Source organism: Paroedura picta, chromosome 14 (assembly GCF_049243985.1).
Source record: "Paroedura picta isolate Pp20150507F chromosome 14, Ppicta_v3.0, whole genome shotgun sequence".
In the NCBI taxonomy this organism is placed as follows: Eukaryota; Metazoa; Chordata; class Lepidosauria; order Squamata; family Gekkonidae; genus Paroedura; species Paroedura picta.
In genome coordinates, this window is record NC_135382.1 from 11,232,479 (window position 1) to 11,253,284 (window position 20,806).

Sequence of the window (20,806 nt, forward strand, 5' to 3'; positions counted from 1 at the left end):
CTCAGCCTCCAAAGTGTCTTTGTGGCTGCCATCTCGGCCACCTTGTTGTCTGCCTCTGGAGGAATGGTCTGCTGAAGCCAAGGCTAAGCTGGAGCTGCCCGAGGCCACGCCTGCCCTGGCCACAGCAGAGGAGGAGAAGAGTAGCCCAGTCATGGCAGCAGCGGGCATGCTGGAGCTGCCCTCTCCCACAGTGCCTCTGCCTCCCACCAGCCCTGGTGAAGGAGGAAGAAATGCCACCAAGTGCACCAGTGCCAGGGGCCACGGGGAGGGCTCGGGCTCCTCACCATTGCCCTCCCTGCCCCTCCAGAGCCAGGGATGGCAGGACACCAAGCACTCTGCGGTGGCTACAGGGTTTGGGCCCCTGCCCCCTTTTCACTAGCCCTGCCCCTTGCCTCAGGTGCCAAAATTGCTAGGTACACACCTGCTAAGAAACATGAATCTTATCGTTTTCTAACACAAAATACTTGTCCTAAAAGTTTGAAAAACAAAAACCTGTCATCTATTCCGATGGCAGATCCAAAATTAATGTTTCAGGCATGACCCTTCATTGGTAATATTGGATGACTAGAGTGTTTGAGAGATGTTGTTCCTTAGCAGCAGCAGATGTTACTGCTCGGTCAAAACAGCTTTATCAGTGCTGTGATGAGCCCATGGTCACCCAGCTGGCTGCATGTGGAGGGGGAGCAGGGAATCAAACCCAACTTCCCAGCGTAGAAGTCCGCACTTCTAACCACTACACCAAACTGGCTCTCTCAGTTGTAATGGATGTAATACTGATGAAGGGTTATGTCCAAAACAGATATTCATTCCAGATCTACTATCTGAATGGGTTGTCTTTGAATAAAAGATTAGACTTTTTTTTAACTTCTAGGACGAGTCTTTTGTGTTATAAAAAGATACAGCACATGTCTTCTAGTCTTGCAAGCTGCACATTTTTCTTGTCTGCACTCAGTTTACTTGTTTGTGTGCCCCTTTTTGTGTGTTTACTGAGACAGACAGGCACCTCAGGAATGAATGCACTGATGTCTCAGCTCAGAAGGGAGCTAATCTCCTCTCTCATCTGACCTAGTCCAAGCCAACTGCTCCCAATTTCAGTATGTGAAAATTCTTTCCAAACAACTATGGCCTGTGTCCCGGACTTACTACAGTTCCATTCACTGTGCTATTTCTTATCCCCCTTCACCAGTCAAATCGCATGGCTCTGAATCCAGATACTCACAGCCCCAATGGAGGAAGGTCCACTATTTGCAGGCCTTGACTTCCAGGTTTAAGGAGATCTTGGACTTTCCCATTGGTGTAGATCTGGGATGGGGTGAATGGACAGAAATGAACATAGTCATACGGGCCAGAGCAAAAGTGTGGTTTTGTGATTTAAACCAATATCCTTGTTGAGTATGAGAGAATGTCTGTGTGATAAGTCTTTACACTTCACAGGATCCCAGGTTGAGTAAACAGGGAGGTTTTTGTTTAGAGTGGTTGCTGCATTGCTTAAGATCAGCTGGTTTTAAATTTAGGCAGTTAGTTTTTACTTGAAATAATCATTCTTTCTTTGACGAATTGTTAAACAAGTTTACTTACTTAGATTCATAGTAACAATTAGAAGACCAGTTCTTGTAGAGCTGGCAGGCTCTTTTCTTTTGGTTCCAGGTGGTGAAGTTGTAATAACAAAGCAAATACAGAATCAGTCTCACACCTGCTGATGGAAGTCCATTTAAATGAGGACACACTTCTTTTGCTACCGTAACTCACTCACTCTGTCTCAGGCACACAAACCCAGAGAAGGAGAGATGCTCACAGACTGACCGAGATGGCCAGTTAACTGACAAAACGGACGGAAAACAGATAGAATCATCACAGAGATTCTCCCAGCATGCACCACTCCTCCCTCCAATATGAAGAGTTGCTTGTTTGCAATGCTTTTGTAAAAGCCCAAAGGGGTTTCTTCATGGGAGGTATACAGTAGGCATTAAAAGACCCTGAAGGTACGCAACATCTGGACATATGTTGTCCAGAAGATGTCATACTTGCCTGGACAAAACTAATGGTTTGTAAAGCATCATCATTTCTGGCATGGCCGGGCTCTGGCAGGGCAGCCTCTATTACCTGAAGGCAGATGAGGGAGTATCAAAGGACATACTATTAATTTTATTTATTTATTTATTGGATTTATAGCCCGCCGCTCCTGCAAGGCTCGCAGCGGCTCACATACAGTAAAATCACATAAAACCCCCTAATACAATAAAATCCTCCTAAAAACTAATAAGCCCAAACAATCCAAATGCAAGTGGTGGCGGCATTATATCATATAGGGAATGAATAACAACCGCCAGGATAACCGCCAGGATAACCCTGGGGGGCGGGAGTCCAGATCTACCATACAGGCGCCAGCCTCAACCATAGACCTGGCGGAAGAGCTCCGTTTTGCAGGCCCTGCAGAAAGCTGGTAAATCCCGCAGGACCCGCAGCTCTTCCGGGAGCTTATTCCACCAGATAGGGGCTAGGACCAAGAAGGCCCTGGCCCTGGTTGAGGCCAGACACTCCTCTCGGGGACTGGGTATGACCATCAAATTTGTGCCTGCAGAACGCAAGGCCCTGTGGGGGGCATAGGGTGCAAGGCGGTCCCTCGAGTATGAGGGTCCCAGACCACAGAGGGCCTTAAAGGTTAGAACGAAAACCTTGAATCTGATCCAGGCAGCAATCGGTAGCCAAAGCAGCTGCCTCGGCACAGGCTGGATATGGGTCCTCCAAGATGTCCCTGTGAGGACCCTAGCAGCTGCAATTTGCACCATCTGTAATTTCCAGATCAGGCACAAGTGTAGGCCCGCGTAGAGCGAGTAACAGAAATCTATTCTGGAAGTGACTGTCACATGGATCACTGTGGCCAGGTGGTCAGGAGACAGGTAGGGCGCTAGCAGCCGAGCCTGGCGAAGGTGGAAAAAAGCCTGGCCCGCTACCTTCTTGACCTGAGCCTCCAAAGTTAGCGAGGCATCTAAGGTCACACCCAGATTCTACTTTCCCTTACTGTACATTATAGATTCAGGGATGGCCAAACTGTTTGGCTACTCTGACCCTGCTCAATCTTTTTTGTATAGCATGCATGAAGGCAGATTTGCTTAAAGATCCTTAAAATGGACCCCCAAAATTGACATCTTAAATCTTCACAGAGCCCCACGGTCTACCAAGCAAAATCCCCCAAATCCCCCCTCATCTCTAGAGTGTCTAACAAGCAACATTCCCAAAAGCTTGACAGAGACCCTTGAACCCGTCAAAGTGTCTCCAAGGCAGAGTCCTTTCCTATTCTGACAAGTTCACCAGGCACTTGAGAACTGCTTCCCTGCTAGGTGTAAAAAAAGAGTGGTAAGAACTGTAATGAACAACCCTCACAGTCCGAGACAACATCCCTCCACTAGTCCAGACCGGAAGACAAGTTGGGAGAATGGAGGCTGAGGCCTGCTACTAAAAATTTAACCAGCCATGAAAGGCAGGAATCCAAAGGGCTGGCTGTTGCCTTTACAGCTCTTAGAAACCTGTCTACATCTGATGACAGTCCAAAACAGGACCAGTCATTGGCAATGGAGCTTCCAGTGCATTACTTGAATTAAAGTTGGAAGAGAGGTCCTGGCAGAGCTTCAAGATTTTAACTGCAAAAAGACTTGCAAACAAGTCACAGCTAATAACCACCTCTCTGTTATTTTGGGACTTGCCCAATGGAGAAGTCAGCTGTCAAATTAACCTAAGTACTTGTACTGGATGTGAGCTGGTGGGTGCAATAGAAGCAGAGTAGAAAGATTTCTTAACTCCATTTATTGCCACCTTTTAACTGGACTCTATAATGTGTTCTTGAGGCCTTCTCGTGAATTTGCTACCAAGACTGTTCCAGCCATCTTAATGTATCAATTCTTTGAGCTTCTCAGTAAACTAAGGAGCCAGGGAAGACTAAGGACACAGAGGGCATCAGGGACCAATTTTGTTGATGGCCAAGCTAAGACCCATCAAGAAAACTGCTGACACGTCTTGTGAAATCCCAGAGAGCATTCTGGAAACCTGCAAGATCCACAAGTCTCTTTGGGCAAACACAAATTTGCTCTCTGCCCAAGCAGAGGTGGGTTGAGAACTTCCAATCAGCCCTCAGAAGGAAATTATTGGACCATGGCATCCGTTGACCCAACTATTCAGATAATCACACCCGGGATGCTATCAGCTTCATGTGTAGGGCCTGACCTCATCTGGGAGAGTCCCTGGGCTGCTGTGGAATCAATTTATTTCATTTTTGAATGTATATATTTATAGGCAACCCTTTCCCTTGGGGGCTCAGGGCGTCTCACAGCATGAAGTCCAAGACAGCACCAACCATATCAAGGTTCTTCTTCTTCCTAAACCCTGCCCTTCTAACCCTACTCCTCTCCTTAAATCCTACTCTCCTTCTCCCTCAACTCTGCTCTTCCAGGCACCATCCTAAAATCTCCAGGTATTTCCAGACCTGAAGTTGGCAACCTTCCCCACTGAAAGAGAGAGACTCCCCTGGCCCTTCCCAAACAAACGCATGATTCTGCTATGGCCTCATCTTCCTTCCTCACCTTCTGGACAAAACCTTCTCCTTGAGGTTCACAGTGGTGGGCTTCACACAGCAGCAACGATACGCTATAGCCAAAGGGCATCCGGGACAGCACAGGCAGCAGATGTTCAAAGAATAACTTGTCCTGAAGAACAGAAATACCCTCACAAGTTGAGACGGAGAAGATCAGCCCAGAATTTGGTGGAATTCAGGATGCCAGCCCCCAAGGTGGGACCTGGGGATCCCCTGGAATTACAGTTCATCTTTAAAGAGATCAGTTCCCTTGGAGAAAATGGCTACTTTGGAGGGTAGACTCTTTCGCATTGTACTCCACTGAGGTCCCTTTACCCCAAACCCCACCCACTCCAGCTCTACCCACTTCCAGGTATTTCCCAACCCAGAGCTGGCAACCCTAGGGGGAATCCAGCAGACCCTACCCCCAAATGAATTTGTAGGCATCATTGATAAAAGGCAGTTTGGTCTCTCCTTGTGCTTTTGTAAAGTACAATGAATTCTAGGGGGTTGATTACAAAAAACATTAAACCAGCACAAGGCTGTGGATAAATTCCTCCTTCCAGATCTTCCTCGGATATCTGTAAAAAAACTATGTTCCTCTGATCTTGGCAGCAGAATTTGAGAGAGCTACAGCAGGCAGTCTCCCAGCCTGAAGATTCAAACACTGTGATCCTCAACAGCCACACTCTTGTAAGGACACTGAAGTCAACGGGCTTAGAAGGGTCTAACCCTGCTTTGGCCACGACTGGCATTAATTTTTTTCTGCTGTAGTTCCATTCAGATTTTGGATTTGGGTTGGGCTTCAGCTGTCTCCAGTATTCTTGATGTCTCAAAATGGAGTGTTTTTGTCTTGAAAAGCTTTTCTGTACACGTCTCGAGAAGACCGTTTACGAACTGGAGGTTTCATGCCAGGCTGCAGGTTAGAGTTTTAGACATGGCAGGTTGCCCCACCTCTTCCTGCACCCACACAGGGGAGCATTTGGCCCGGTGTGCCTCATCCACCCCCAATTTGTGCTCCTGCATGGGAGTTGGGCAGTGAAGTTCCCAGTACGTAAGCGGTCGAAGAGATGAAATATGGAAGTTCTCCAGAGTCTTGTCATGTTCTGACATTTGCTGTATATATTACCTAGTCTTGCAGTGGGTGTTGTTCCATGTGTTTTTGACAGCATCTTCTTGGACCTTCTTTCTTTGATTTCACATTGAAGTCTTGAAGGCTTAGATCTGGCAGATTGTACCATTTGGGATATATTGCAGGGACAGAGTTGCCAGCTCTGGGTTGGGAAATAGCTGGAGATTTTAGGGGTGCAGTCTGAGGTGGTAGGGGGTTGCGGGGGGGAGACAGACTTCAGTGGGGTATGATGCCGGAGAGTCCATCTTCCAAAGCGGCCATTATTTCCCAGTGAACAGAAGATCCCAGGAGATCTCCAGACACTATCTGGAGGTTGGCAACCTTATGCAAGGGTTTTTTTTTTTTTGGATCTATAGTCCACCTCTCCAGAACTTCATATTAATTTATCTAGGCCAGTGATTCTCAACCTTCCTAATGCCATGACCCTTTAATACAGTTCCTCCTGTTGTGGTGACCCCCAACCATACAATTATGCAAGGGTTCTTTCACAGAAATTAAACCAAGACTGACCAATGGCGTGAAGATCCATTGTTCGTGATTGTATATAAATTGGCGGGTGCCTTCAGGAGGAGCGGCAAAAGTGGCAGGGACCCCCCCCCCAGCCAAGCTGCTCACCCTGCCGTGACCCCTGTGAAAGGGTCATTCGATCCCCAGGTTGAGAACCACTGATCTAGGCTATCCTGTACCTTTCCTGTGTCCAGATTGAAGACTCCATCAAAGGTGAAGCATCCTCCCTAGAGAAAAGAAGCAGAGGACCAGTTAATGGTCAGTTCTTTCAGGCCTTGCATCTTCCCAGTATGCCTCACTTCCACCACCATCTTTAGAATTTTTCCCGGGTTGACCCAGGGACACCTGTGAAGCCACTTCTTTCTGTGATGGCCAAATTAAATGTGACAGAAACAGATGTGCCATAAAATGCCCACAATGTGCCTGAGTTGGGATTTAAAGTGCAGGCTGGAGCACCCTCCCAAGGCAAGAGTTTATGTCCCTCTGAGAAGCTAAGGGTCTTTCTGTATGACTACACAACATCAATGTGCATAATTGAGCAGAATATATAGAGTGTCCGGCAGGGGGCATCTGGGAAGATTTATATTTCGCGTAGATAGGATTGGAACTTCCTTTTGATTTCCAAATCATCTCCTTGGAATTCTGAATTGGCTGAACAGGAAACTTCCTGCTTGTTGAGTGCACTTCCTCCCTGCTTGCCTCCAGAACAACAGTTGAACAGTCAGGGCCATTCCACATGAGTTCAAAGTAGCAGAAGGCTTTCAAATAGTAAACGCTACTAATTTGCCATTCCGCATGACGTCGCACACAATCTGCAACAGTCCTGCAACACTAGTGCTAAAATCGCTTTGTTGTAGCAATTTCCGGTGAATCCAGAAAAGTGGATTCACCCTCAGAAAATCGCTACACACCTGCCAGCAACCTGCAACACTAGCGAAAAAGACCTGTGCATTCTCAATGTAGCGGCTGCAACAAAGTCCCTCCCCCTGGCTCTTTCCTCTGAACTTCCGGCGAAGCGATTGCCATTTTTTTCCCCTTGGAGTGAGTGAGGAAAGCAACAAACCAGCGAGGCTTCATTCACCCAGCGAGGCTTCTCCAGCTACAGTCCCTCCACAGAAGTGCTTTAAAGCTCCCCTAAGTCCCCAAGCACAACACAGCCCCCTGTTTGCAAGTTCCTTTTATTTTCGGCCGAAAATCGCACCCATGCAGGGGGGGGGGGTTTCACTCGGGGGAGTGTGGTAACAATGAATCGCCAGCTCACACGCCAGCTAGATGGGTCTCTCCGGAATGCTGGAGATTCCACTATTTAAAATAGCGTTTCCGCTTTGTGAAACCAATTGGCAATATTGGTCTTTGTGCGGAAAGGCCCTCAGAATTACTGCAGACAACAGCTAGCTAGACAGTTAGGTCTTGCTCTTTCTACATAAAGTTTCTTCTGAATAAAAGGCCCTCAGGATCTTCTCTATCAGGATATTTGGTTAATACAGTAATAGAGTTTTGCCGAGTCATAGAACTGTGATGCTGAGTGCAGTAAATAAATTTCTCAATAAGTATATTGCAAAATGGGTAAATTTATATGTATTTGGGTAGATCTAGTTCAGGTTGCAGTCAAAAGATGAAGAGTACTTTACCACAAGTGGCAAGCTTGTCCGGCATCATGTATGTGGGAGTATGAGGGCATTGTCTCTACAGGAAAGACCTCCAGAAATGTGGGTTTCCATGGAAGGCCATATAGAGCAACGCAGAAATGTGAGTCTCCATGGAAGGCCATGTGGAGCGAGTGCAGAAATGTGAGCTTCCATGGAAGGCCACATGGGAAGACTGAGAGGGCATAGTTGGAGAGGAGGAGGGCAGCTCCCTGTTTAAGACAAGGAGAGGCAATTCATTCCAGGAGATAACACCTAGACACACTTAGGTGATGTAATGCCCCCAGTGTCCAGGCATGCTGAGTCAATCACTCCAATACTTCCCTTCTCCACAACAGCCCTGAGAGGTAGGTTAGGCTGAGAGAGAGTATGACCCTTCCAAGTGGAGCTTCCCCACTGAGTGATTCCTGTCCTGGTCCGGTGACCCCTACTATGAACACCAGCAGTTTAACCTTTTCATTTCACAGGCCTTCCCTAGCTCTCTCCCACTCACTTATGCCTTCCTTCAACATCAGTTGCTGGTGGATCTAGCAGTTCTGATTCTGTGCTTGCCTCCTCTCATGCCAGGCAGCCATACTACGTGGTTCATCACTCCAGCAGCAAGTGGGGGACAGCAAACCCATAGGGGGTTCCCTCTCCGCCCCCCAGGCTGATACCCAGGAAAAGATACCCTGAGGCATAGAGGACTCCCAATGAAAGACGCACTCTGAAGGCAGTGGAGGTAATAGACAAGTCATGTTGGGAGAGCATCCCTGTCTGGCACATTGCTATGAAAGGTCAGACAGCGTCAGGGATGGGGTACCTAAAAGCAAGTCAGATGGCTGGAGTTGCCAACCAACTTACTCTGGCAAAGTTCCTGTATGTGACAGACAGCTTAGCCATTCACCAGACTCTCCCCCCTCCTCCTTAGGTATAGCTGCAGCTGTCCCCTAACCGTTTGCTCAATGGCTTGTAAAAATGTAGGCTCCTGTTCCCATAAGACATTGTCAAACCCACCATTAAGGAGGAGGGTGTCTGCAGGTCGCCAGAGCTGCTTGTCTTGAGGGCTTCGCTTGTGGTCTTCTTGGCACTGGGAGAGGCGGCCAGTTCTGACTCTGTGCCTGTCGGAGGGCTGCCTGCAGGAATCCAGGAAGATGCAGAGTTAGTAATGTTGGAATATGCAAGGTCTGCGGTGTGCATAATGGAGCAGAATATAGCGGTTGTCCTGCAGGGGGCATCAGAGGAGATGTGTATTTAGCATAGGATAGGAACTTCCTGATGATTTTCAGGTTATCTCCTCCACTGTCCTGACTGACTCAACAGGGGACTTCCAGCTTTTTGAGCACACCTCCTTTCTCCTAGTCTCCAGAAAAGCAGTTGAACAACAGAAGAATAACTGCAAACAACAGCTAGCTAGATAGTCAGGTCACTCTCTTTCTGTGCCTCTCTCTATATATGTAGTTATTTCTTGAATAAAAACAATGTTGTTCTTTAAGCAGCCTGGTTCTCCACCCTCTCTGCATATACAAACTCTGCCAACTAGTAAGTTACAACAGATAACCTCTCAGCTCAGGCCCTCCATTGGCAGCCATGAGTAAGCGACTACTGGACCATTCTCCCTGTTCCCACTGCTGCCCAGCCTCCTCCTGAAGTTGGCCTAATTGGCCACTCCACATTTGCAGCAGGGGTGCTCTCAGTCCATGCACAGCGAGGGTAGCTACCCTATGTCTGGGCTACCAGCCTCCAGGTGGCAACTGGAGATCTCCTGCTCTTACAATTAATCTCCAGCTGACCTTGGAGAAAATGGCTGCTTGGTAGGGTGGACCTTATGGGCAAGATACCCTGATGAAGTCCCTGCCTTCCCTTGGCTCCGCCTCCCAAACCTTCAGGAATTCCCTAATCCAGAGCTGGCAATTCTACCCTGTGCCACGAAGGCCCCTAATCATCCAAGGTTCTGCCCCACTGATGGAAGAAGAAGAGCAGGCCCCCCTGCTGTTGCTACTACTCACTCCCCCCATCCCCTCCAGATAGGATTGCCAGCCTCCAGGTGGTAGCTGGAAATCTCCTGCTATTAGAACTGATCTTCAGGCAACAGAGTTCCTTTCCCCTGGAGCAAATGGCTGCTTTGGAAGGTGGACTTTATAACATTATACCCTATTAAAGTCTGTACCCTTTCTAAACCCCACCTCTCTCAGGCCCCACCCCCAGAATCTATAGGAATTTCCCAACCCAGAGCTGGCAACCCTATGTCCGGAGCGTGGGACACACCTTTATTGTCCAAGGCGTGGGCAGCTGGCACAACTGCACCTGCTTGTGTCTGCCCCATTTGGGGCTCAGGCTCCAAGGATGGATCCCATCTCCTATGGAGCCCAGGCCACCCCTCATTTAGGCTTCCGGAAAGGGAGGCAATGAGGGGGTGGAGTGAATGGGAACAATGATTCTGAGGTCCCATACAGGACTCCTGAATTGCTAAGACTGCCCCTGCATTCGGGAGAGATGGCGTAGCACTTGAGATGACACTCACCCCTCCCCACGAGGGTGTTCCTGTCGATGTCGGTCTGCCCTTCTGCCTGTGCTCCTTCGTGTGGCTGCACCGTCATCCTGCAAGATGAAGAGAGGTCCTGAGTGTTTGGGCAGCAGGAATAACCATACAAGGTGGAGTGCCCGGTGGACCGGTGCTCATGTGCGGGAAAATTGCTAGGGCTCCCTGAGTGCCTGGTGAAAACTTAACAGCAGATGGGTTTTCTTTCTACATGTTGCACTGTCACTCTGGGAGATCCCGACTGCAGCTCTCAAGGGAGAAACAACTGTTGACCCAAATATAGAGTCAGGGTTTCTTTCAAGGTGTTGGAGGCATTTGTTGACTGTTTTAAACCATGTTGTTACTTGCCCTTAACTATCCAGGAAGGAAGGGCTACACAAATAATATTGTTGTTGTTGTTTACACGAGTCAGACTGCAACATGGGATTGGGGGATACCAACCTTCAGGCGGGACCTGGGGACCCTCAGAATTACAATTCATCTCTAGACTACAGAGATCTATTCCCCTGGAGAAAAGGACATTGCACCCCACAAAGGTCCCTGTCTTCCCCAGTTTTTACCCCCGGATCTCCAGGAATTTCCCAACGTGGAGCTGGCAACCCCACCTCCCACTGATGGCTGGGAAGGACCTGGCAGTTCTTTATGGCAAGCCCCTCCACACCTACCTGTCTGGGTCCCCTGGTCCTTGGATCCCCAGCTGGAGGAATGGAGTCGCAGTATGGGCTCCATGTTGGTGTCCTGAGGCAGAGGAGCTGGGAGGGTTCTGAGGAAACAAACATTATGAACATGAATCTGTGAGCAGCCTTGGCCCAAAGTGCCCTTTCTCCAGAGTTTATTTATCAATGTGTTTATCCTGCCTTTCCTCAGTCAAGAGGCTCAAGACACCAAATGAAGGAGGTCACCTATCCATGCACTGGCCAGACCCACTCTGTGTTGAGGACCTCGTAGCCATCTGTCTTGGAGGGATATGGTCCCAAACCTAACATGGCATTTCTGGCTGGGATCTACATGTTATTGGACCAGTTTTGGCGATCCTTGGTTGCAGGGTTAGTTGGAGCACCTGGTGGAGGGCAGTGGAGGCAGAGGGGAAGGTAGCAAAACTTATCTTTGTCTCTCTATTCAGTTGGAGGGGGACATTTTAACTTATTCTGGTTTTTTTAAGGCATTAAGTAACACTGTCATTGGTGATGAGGCCAAGAGCTGAGGTTCATGCACAAGTGTAGTTGCACTAGTGGATGCCCTGAGGGCCCTGGCAACCATGGGCTGCTGTTGTATTCACATCACAGGGGTGTTGTGGCCAAAGGGTTTCCGATAAAGGCATGGATTCGAAATATGTATAAAACTGAAGGCCATGGGATTGTACAGTTAAGCGGTTTACAGGTCTATCTCATAATTTTTAAAGCTGTGATCGCATCAGAGACATAACAAGGGACTGGTTGTTCATATTATTAATTAACGGTATCAGTACAAAGGCAAGCATCAACTGAAGCCTTTTGGAACTAGGAATGCTCTCACACAGAGAGGAACTGTAAGTTTTTTAGCTACCTTTTATCTCTCTCATACTGCATTGCGACTTTTGCACTGGAATAGGGTCCAATGTTTCTTACGCACGAGAATTCAACATTATAACTTCTTATAGCTCTTTATGGAATTGCTTGATTTGAACTGAGGAAGGGTTTTTTTTCCCTGAAACATTTTCAATATATTCTACAAGCAATTTCATCTTGAAAAATCTTTAATCTAAAGATTTTGTCATCTTCATTGACAAAGAAAAATTCTTAGTCAACAATTGTTTGTCTTTTTTTATTGTACTTTACACAGTATAATTTCTTCTTTGTATGATCCTCCAGGTGGGACCTGAGAATTCCCTGGAATTACAGCCATCTCCAGACTACAGAGATCAGTTCCCTTGGAGAACATGGCTGCTTTGGAGGTTGGCCTTTACGGCACTGTGCCCCACTGAGGTCCCCATCCTCCCCAGGCTCCACTCACAAACCTGCAGTTTCCCAACCTGGATCTGATAAGCCTACCCCACCCCCACCCCTATCAGTGGCCAGAAGGTCCTGGCAACCCTGGGCTGCTGTTGTATTCACATCACAAGGGTGTAGTGGCCAAAGGGTTCCCAATAAAGGCATAGATTTGAGGTATAACAATGTATAAAATTGAAGGCCATGGGATTGTACTCATAAGCAGTTTACAGTTCTATCTCATTTCATGCTGTGATCTCATCATGGGCGTAACGAGGGACTGGTTGTTCATATTATTAATTAACGAGAACAATACTTCCCCAAATCTGCATTCTTGCTAGCACCCAGAGTCCTCAATGTCCATGCATACTCCCTAACATAGGCACAAAGAAGGCAACCTCCAGAGCTGCCATCTCCTCCATGGGAGCGAAGCTCTGTTGTCTAGAGATCATCTGTAATTCTAGGAGACCTCCAGAACTCACTTGGAGGTTGGTAACTCTACCCATATATGGACCAGTTTTGGCTACTTGTAGCCTGTGTGTGTGGCCCAAAACTCACCTTCCAGCATGTTGTTATATACTCACCGGTAGCTGAGGACCTGTGTCAGGACCCTTGGAGCTGCTCTCTTCTTTCCCCTGCACTCCCTTCTCTGCCTTATTAATAAATATTAGACGGTTGCAATCTTCATTCACTACCAAGAAGCTCTCTTGCTTCAGTGAACCTGAAAGGAGCATAAAACACACATGTTATAGCACACCAACCTCCAGGTGGGCTCTGGACTTTTCCTGGATTTGTAACTGATCTCCAGCTATATAGTCCCTCCTCAGAAAATGGCTGCGTTGGAGAGGACTCGACAGCATCACATCCCTGATGGGGTCCTTTCTCTCCCCTTCCCCAGGCCCTGCCCTCCCAAGCTCCACCCCCCAAATCTCCTTTCTTCATTGGAAGGAGATCTTATTTAAGGAGATTACCTGGAAATGTCTCCATCCTACATTAATTGAATGACTGTACTGCTAGCTTTTATTGTGGTTTTGGTGTATTTATATATTGCTTGGTTTAATTCAAGCATTGTTGTCTTTTAGTAGGCCACCCCAAGATGTCAGATTCAATAGGGGCGGCCCATAAATATAAGTATAAATAAATAAATAAATAAATAAATAAATAAATAAATAAATAAATAAATAAATAAATAAATAATAAGCACTAATGAGTTGTCAGGGTGGCAGCACAGCTCCAGCTTTCCCCCATCATTTCAGAGCACAAGGAATTGGCCATCTTTCTTTCTCGGAATCCTAACAAGTTTGTTGAACCTTATATGAATTCTGTCAACATCTCAAGGAGTCTCTTACTTTAACATGGGGATGGGTATCCCACTATCTTTGCTATATCTGTCCCTTTCCCCAATAGAATGCTTTGAACAATTAGGATCTGGCAATTAGCTAGCAGTAGACTTTAAAAGCTGGTGTATTGTCAAAGGCTAGAAAATAGGGTTTCTGTGGCCTGAATTTTGCAAGGAAGTGTGCTTAGAAGGACAGCTTGCTTAGTTTGTTTCATATTAAATTTACAATTAATCTTCAGATGTCTGAGATCAATTTCCCTGGAGAACATGACTTCTTTGAAGGATGGACTCTATGGCATTAGACCCTGCTGAGGTCCGTCCCCTCACCAAACCCTGCCCTTCCCAAGCTCCACCCACAAAATCTTCAGGCATTTTGATCCTGGAGCTGGCAACTCTACCCACACCACCAAAGCGTGGGAGTGAGCCCAGCCCCTGGGAGGCCATGAGACCTCTGCATTATGCCACCTGAGCAATTGTTTGGGCAGCTGGGCCCCAGAGCAGCTTGAAGTAGTTGTTCCAAGGCCTCATCTTTGAGATTGTGTCCTCTGATAAGGGGCACAAATACCAGATGAGTTTTCTTCACTTCCTTGCACCAGCACTCAGCAGGGACCCTGTTGAGATTTTTGAACTTGACTCGGTCTCAAATACCTGTGGAGAATTGTGGGCAAGTGCTGTCTACTGGTTGCCGCCCATAGCCCTTCACACTGCCCCTTCTCCAGTTGTTCTCTGGTTGATGCCTTTTTTTTAACCAGGAGGAGACCTACCCACTCCCGGGAGAAGTGGTTGTATTTGTTTATTTTTTATTAGTTTTTCCTTTGGCTTCATAGCCCAGCCGGGCTATGGGATGTGGGATGACATGAGTCAGTTAGCTGACTCCTGAGACTGATATTTTCTTTATTTAGTCACTCAGCAATCTAACAGAAGCACTAGGCCCAAAAAATCAACAACAATTGATTTATTAAACTACAAAAAAGAACACCCAGAATTAAAAAGTGGCTACATCAGGCTTTCTCAAACAGGGTTTCATGAAACCTTGGGGTTTCTTGACAGCCCTGGAAAGGTTTCCCAAATGGGTGGGGTTAATTAGTTTTTAATATAACATTTCTTAAACATTTATCAGGTAATATGATCATATATGGTCATGGTGACCCGCCTACTCTCTCCCCAAATGAAGAAGAGTTGGTTCTTATATGCCGCATTCTCTACCTGAAGGAGTCTCAGAGCGGCTTACCATTGCCTTCCCTTTCGTCTCCCCACAACAGACACCCTGTGAGGGAGGGGAGGCTGAGAGAGCCCTGAGACTACTGAAGAAGAAGAGTTGGTTCTTATATGCCACTTTTCTCTACCCGAAGGAGTCTCAGAGCGGCTTACAATCGCCTTCCCTTTCCTCTCCCCACAATAGACACCCTGTGAGGTGGGTGAGGCTGAGAGAGCCCTGATATCACTGCCCGGTCAGAACAGTTTTATCAGTGCCGTGGTGAGCCCAAGGTCACCCAGCTGGCTGCATGTGGGGGAGTGCAGAATCGAACCAGCATGCCAGATCAGAAGTCCATATTCCTAACCACTACACCAAACTGGCTCTCCAATGATGGGCCCGGAGGAGGGGAAGGAGACGGGACACAGGTAGGTGTGTCCATAGCTCTGTTTCCCAACCATATTCTGCATGACTTCACCACTTCTGGGGGTTCTGGAAACCTGAAGAACGTTTCAGGGGTTTCTTAGTGGTAAAACAGTTGAGAAAGGCAGAACAGGCAGAGTAACAATTGTAACCATTACTTCAGAGAAATAAAACAACTAGCCTGTTCTCCCTTGAACCTGGCTCCTGGGCCCTTTCTTTCCCCTTTCCTCCTCAATCCAGGAAGATTTAACTGTTTTTTTCCTGTCACTGAAAGGCAGTGCTGCCTTTCCTCAGAGGATCTGGCTTCCAACTGCCAACCTCAGAGATGCAAGAAACACCTCGCATCACTGTGGAACAGAACCTTCTTAAAGGAACTGCAGCCTCAAAAAAATCAAAAGAACCACATGAGTGTAAGAGAACTCACAAACAGATTTAAAATGGTGGGATCCACCACAGTTCTTCCAGAGAAATAGAGTTGCAAAGTAAACTTGGAGGAAGTCTTGGATTGGAGGGGAATCTTCTTACAGGGGGAGAAGACCATGCAGCTGCTGACTCCCTAACAACATCTGGCTATACATTCTAGTCCAGGGGTAGTCAAACTGTGGCCCTCCAGATGTCCATGGACTACAATACCCATGAGCCCCTGCCAATGCTGGCAGGGGCTCATGGGTATTGTAGTCCATGGACATCTGGAGGGCCGCAGTTTGACTACCCCTTTTCTAGTCCCTGCTATGACCAGAGGTGGGTGGGAGGACATGGTGAATTTCCTCCTTTGCCAGGTAGCAGACACCCACCTGATGGGCCAGGTGCTGGTCCTGCCTTGGGCCTGGCACCAGTGGGGTACACAAACATATGGATGCCTGTTGTTTTTAGCATGCCAGTCATAATACTGTACCAGCATACAGGGAAGACTTCTTCACAGAAGTATATTCCTTGCCTGGGGCAGAAAGAGCATTAACATTTGGGTTGGGAAATGCCTGGAAATCTGGGGGTGAAGTCAGGGGAGGGGGAGATTTGGGAGGAGATGAACCTTCTCAGGGTGCAACTCCACCCTATAAAGCAGCCTTCGTACCATCATGCAAAGTTTTAATATTTATTTTATTCTTGAGCAACAAGAGGAACAAGTCCCATTGAGGTCTGCAGCTATTAATAACAGGTACGTCTTGCTCAGGACGTTATCTTGCACGACACGTGCAAATGGGAGGAGGTTGCTGTGAAGGCTGATAAAAGAGGAAGCTGCTACAGAAATATGGGGAACTCGTTTCAGAGGGGAGCCTTATTGGTCTGTCAGTCAAACAGATCTGAGTCCAGTCCCACCTTTGAGACCAACAAGAGTTTCAGGATGTAAGCTTTTGGAAGCCAGGGAGCTCAGAACTGGTAAAGCATGTGGGGGGGGGGGGTCAGGGCTGTCTTAACATATGAACCAATGGACACTTGCCTGGGGGCCCCACAAGCATAGGGGCCCCATGATAATCTGTGCATGTTAAGTGACTTCCCATAAATAAATACAACTATGTGGCCTGGGAGGTTTCTTACTGCGGGGGGGGGGGGCGGGGGGGAGCCGCAGCCTGGTGCCAGGGCCTTCGCGGCCTAGCACCGAGCCACGGCCCGGTGGTTGGGGACAACTGGTCTAGACTATACTAAACTATAAAATAATATTTGCTGCAATGTTATTGTGTTACAAATGAACACTCTGGCCCACACAAGTTAAATGTAGCAGGAGTGTGGCAAATTGTAAACGCTACTAATTTGCAGTTATGCACGACGTCGCACACAATCTGCCACACTCCTGAAACCGATCCGCAAAAAGCGATTCGTTGTAGCGCTTAAAGGGAAATCCAGAAAAGTGGATTCACCCTCCGAAAAGCGCTACACTCTTGCAAACAATCTGCAACAATTTCAAAAAAGTTCTGTGCATTCCCATTGTTGCGGTTTCAGCAAAGTTCCTCCCCCTGGCTCTCTCCTCTGAACTTCCGGTGAAGCGATTGCCATTTTTTTTTTCTCGGAGCGAGCGGAGAGCAACGAGCCAGCGAGCCTTCATTCACCCAGCAAGGCTTCTCCGGCTGCAGTCCCTCCACAGAGCTGCTTTAAAGCTCCCCTAAGTCACCAAGCACAACACAGCCCCATTTGCAAGTTCCCTTTATTTTTGGCCGAAAATCGCGCCCGTGCACGGGGGGGGATTTTTTTTTCACTCGGGGGAGCGTGGCAACACGTCAGCTGCCAGCTAGATGGGTCTCTACGTTAGGAGGAAGCAAGAAATCAAGGAAGCAAGGCATATTTGTTGCAACGTGTGTTTTTCTTTTTTTTTTAAACCTGTTCTTAAAGGGAAAGGGGCTTTTCCGGAGCATGATAACAACCGCCCATTGGCTGTTCGTTTGATTGACAGCCAGGGGCGGGACAAAGCACGGTAAAAATCGCTTCCTTTCTAGCAATTTTTGGAGAGACCGGAAACCTGTGGGAAACGATTGAAACACTACTGGATTCCACTACAAAGACAGGTATGCATAACGCTGAATAGCACTTTTAAAAATAGCGTTTCTGCTTGCAGGAACCAATTGGCAACATTGGTCCTGGTGCGGAATGGGCCTGTGACTTACTGAATATTATTGTGTTTTGCAAGCCATGTGTATTGTCCAGATGTTTATCATGTTGATTAGTTGGTTCTGTACAGCATGTTTGAAGTTGTTTCCTGGCTCTGGGATTCAGAGCCTCTGAATGTGGAGGCTCCCCTCAACCACCATGGCTAGCAGCCATTGTTATACTGATCCTCCATAAATTCCCCTTTAAAGCTGTTTATTCCTATGGCCATCACTACATCCTCTGGCAGCAAAGTCCACATTTTTATCATTCTCTGTGTAAAGTTGTACTTCCTTTAGTCCGTCTGAACCTACTGCCTATCAGCTTCATTGGATGCCCTTGAGTTTGTGCATTTTGGGATAGGAAGGAAAATGTATCTTTGTCAACTCTCTCCACCCCATGCATAAATGTATAAATCTTCAGCATGTTGCCCCTTAGTTGCCTCTTTTCTAAACTGAAAAGTCCAGACTCTTCAGCCTTCCCTCCCAGGGAAGGTCCTCCAGTCATCTTAGTTGCCCTCCTCTATGCATTTTCCAGCTCTGCAATGTCCTTGGTGAGATATAATGACCAGAACTGTACACAGGATTCCAAATGAGGCCACACTATAGTTTAAGCATGCCAAATGGGTCGGTTAGACTTTACAATGAGTACGAAGAGACTCAGAATTGGGCACCAAACTACATTATACCTTTTTTACCGGTCTACTTTGTACCCACCCTAGGCCTTGTTGGACAGACATGCACTGAGAGTTCCACTGAATTTGGATCAGGACTGTAGAGGGTAGGAGTGTATACCTTTCTCCACCCTCCTGGTACAATTTTCTCATCCTGAAATGGCTGTGTGAAGCTGCTATGTGCCCTGAAAAACTTAGATATATCCCATCAATGCATATGATGCCACGGAATCTGCCTTTAAATCTGCCATTTTCTCCAGGGGAACTGATCTCTATAGTTCAGGGAGAACTCCAACTCCCTGGCAACCCTATGTAAATGTCCCCAACAGAAACTGATTATAGTTTCATATATTTGCTATCATGCAACAAAACACAAAAGAAAACCCATCCGTCTGTGTTTCTATCTTCTCAGCTCCTTCATTACCCATATTTTGACATGCCACAAAGCTATTTCAACTTTGTTGTGTGTTGCTCTGGCCTTCTAAACACCCAGTCAGTCCTATGCATTTGTCACTGTCTAGCCAAAGGTTAATTCTGCATTGGGTACAGCCAATTATCTGTTGCTGCGCATGATGGAACCCCCTTTGGTAGGTCCAGTTTAAGGATTTGCGAGACCCATAGCACCAGAGTCAGTTTAAGGATTTGCAGGACTGGCGCTGTTCCTTGAGCTATGCAAGGGATAGCTGGAACTTAGGAAGCAGTGGTCAGCTTCAGTTTGCTGAAAACATTTCTCAAACCTTGGCAGGATGCACATGCATAATGCCCTCATAGCTAAGAGGACCCTCACACTTACACAGCTTGTGCTCTGTGTGCACGCTCAATGAGTGATGCACATGCTCAGTTACTAACAGAACATGTGTATGGCCCTTTTATTATTCTTGTGGTCCTCAAGCCACATAAATACGAAGACCCACCAATGGTCACAGTGTGAAAGCCCCCTAACTGTACAGTGCCACAGGGCCCCTGGAACTGCAGGGCCCATAGCACGTGCTACATTTGCTACTAGGAGAAACTGCTTCTGACCTTAGGGAGTAGGGTCCCCCTTCCTCCAAAACAGTCCAGCTCTGGGTACTCTACCTGGCATCTTCCGAAGTCCCACAGCCGCTTGAACGCACACTTCCTGTTCAGCCTGGAAGGAAACAGAGGAGGAGGGGTGGGTGTTCCCTGACATCTCCGGGAGTCAGTGCACATGGAAGAGGTGGGAGAATTGCACAGGCAGCCGCCAAGGCTGACCCCAAGGACCTCCCGGTGTGGATACCAGCACCAAGCCCCAGCAGAAGACGAAAGACGCGGCAGGGAGACAATCCTTCCCAGCTAGACAGGAGCTTTTGTTCTGTCCAGCTCCCCTCTGCTGCACTCACCTGCTCAGCTTCCATGACTGAAGCTGCTCTTGTCTTCTTGGCTGGGCTCTCTTTCCTTCAGGGGCTGGGGAGGCAGATAGAATTACTAGAGAGATAGAATTACTGTTAACATTTAATTTTTCTGTCTGGCATTTCCTGGCAGTTTTCTTCAGAGCAGTGTTAGACCAGGGGGGCAGCTTCAGGGGTAAGCAGGGAGGGTCTTATGGATATTGGAATTTGCAAGATCTGCAGTGTGCATAATTGAGCAGACTATTAAGAGTATCCTGCAGGGGGTGTTGGAGGAGATGTGCATTTAGCATGGCTGGATCAGGAAGTTTCCAATAGCTTGTAGATGGTCTCCTCCTGAGTCCTGATTGGCTCATTGGAGACTTCCTGCTCCTTTGAGCATACTTCCTCAAAGCCTGCCTCCAGAACAGCAGTTGAACAGAAGACTGGCTGCAGACAACAGCTAGCTAGACAGTTAGGCCTCTCCTCTTTCTGTACCCAGTTGTTGCTCTTCTGAATAAAAACTATTTTAATTGCTTTACACAACTTGGCAATATGCTCGCTACACATATTTGAACTCTGCCAATAATGGAGATCTCGCAAGCATCAGTTTTGTTCAGTGGAGAAGGAGGGAAATTCACACAGGCAGCATAAACCGGCTCAAGACGAGAGGCAAGATTCTGTCTGGGATGCCACAGCATCCGTGGCTCCCACTACCCCATACAGCAACCAGAGAACAGCAGCCACAGGCGAGGTTCTATACTTGTCACAGATGACAAGACAAGATGTTGCAACAGCTGTAAGTATATTGTGCAGAAGGGCTGGAGCTCACCCACTACAAAGGGGAACCAGGTTAGTCTAGTGGCTAAGAATGTCATACTATCATCTGGCAGGAAGTTAATCTGGCAAACCT

The 20,806-nt window shown here is 47.5% G+C and overlaps 1 protein-coding gene across 2 annotated transcripts in view; it reads right to left on the minus strand.

Moving 5' to 3' along the window:
* Positions 1–19,975, minus strand: part of LOC143823825 (uncharacterized) — a 36,445-nt gene extending 16,470 nt beyond the window's left edge. The window contains exons 1-9 of one of the 2 annotated variants that reach the window (XM_077310487.1): positions 19,909–19,975; positions 19,625–19,676; positions 12,925–13,061; positions 11,039–11,136; positions 10,356–10,432; positions 8,849–8,967; positions 6,386–6,433; positions 4,578–4,700; positions 1,220–1,302 (exon numbers count right to left, since the gene is read on the minus strand). In XM_077310487.1, the coding sequence (XP_077166602.1) occupies positions 1,220–1,302; positions 4,578–4,700; positions 6,386–6,433; positions 8,849–8,967; positions 10,356–10,432; positions 11,039–11,136; positions 12,925–13,061; positions 19,625–19,676; positions 19,909–19,923 (752 nt within the window). In that variant the 5' untranslated portion in view covers positions 19,924–19,975. Of the gene's footprint in view, positions 1–1,219; positions 1,303–4,577; positions 4,701–6,385; positions 6,434–8,848; positions 8,968–10,355; positions 10,433–11,038; positions 11,137–12,924; positions 13,062–15,478; positions 15,598–19,624; positions 19,677–19,908 lie in introns of those variants that run through there. The other variant, XM_077310489.1, reaches the window with a different exon arrangement.
* Positions 19,976–20,806: the final 831 nt, after the last annotated feature.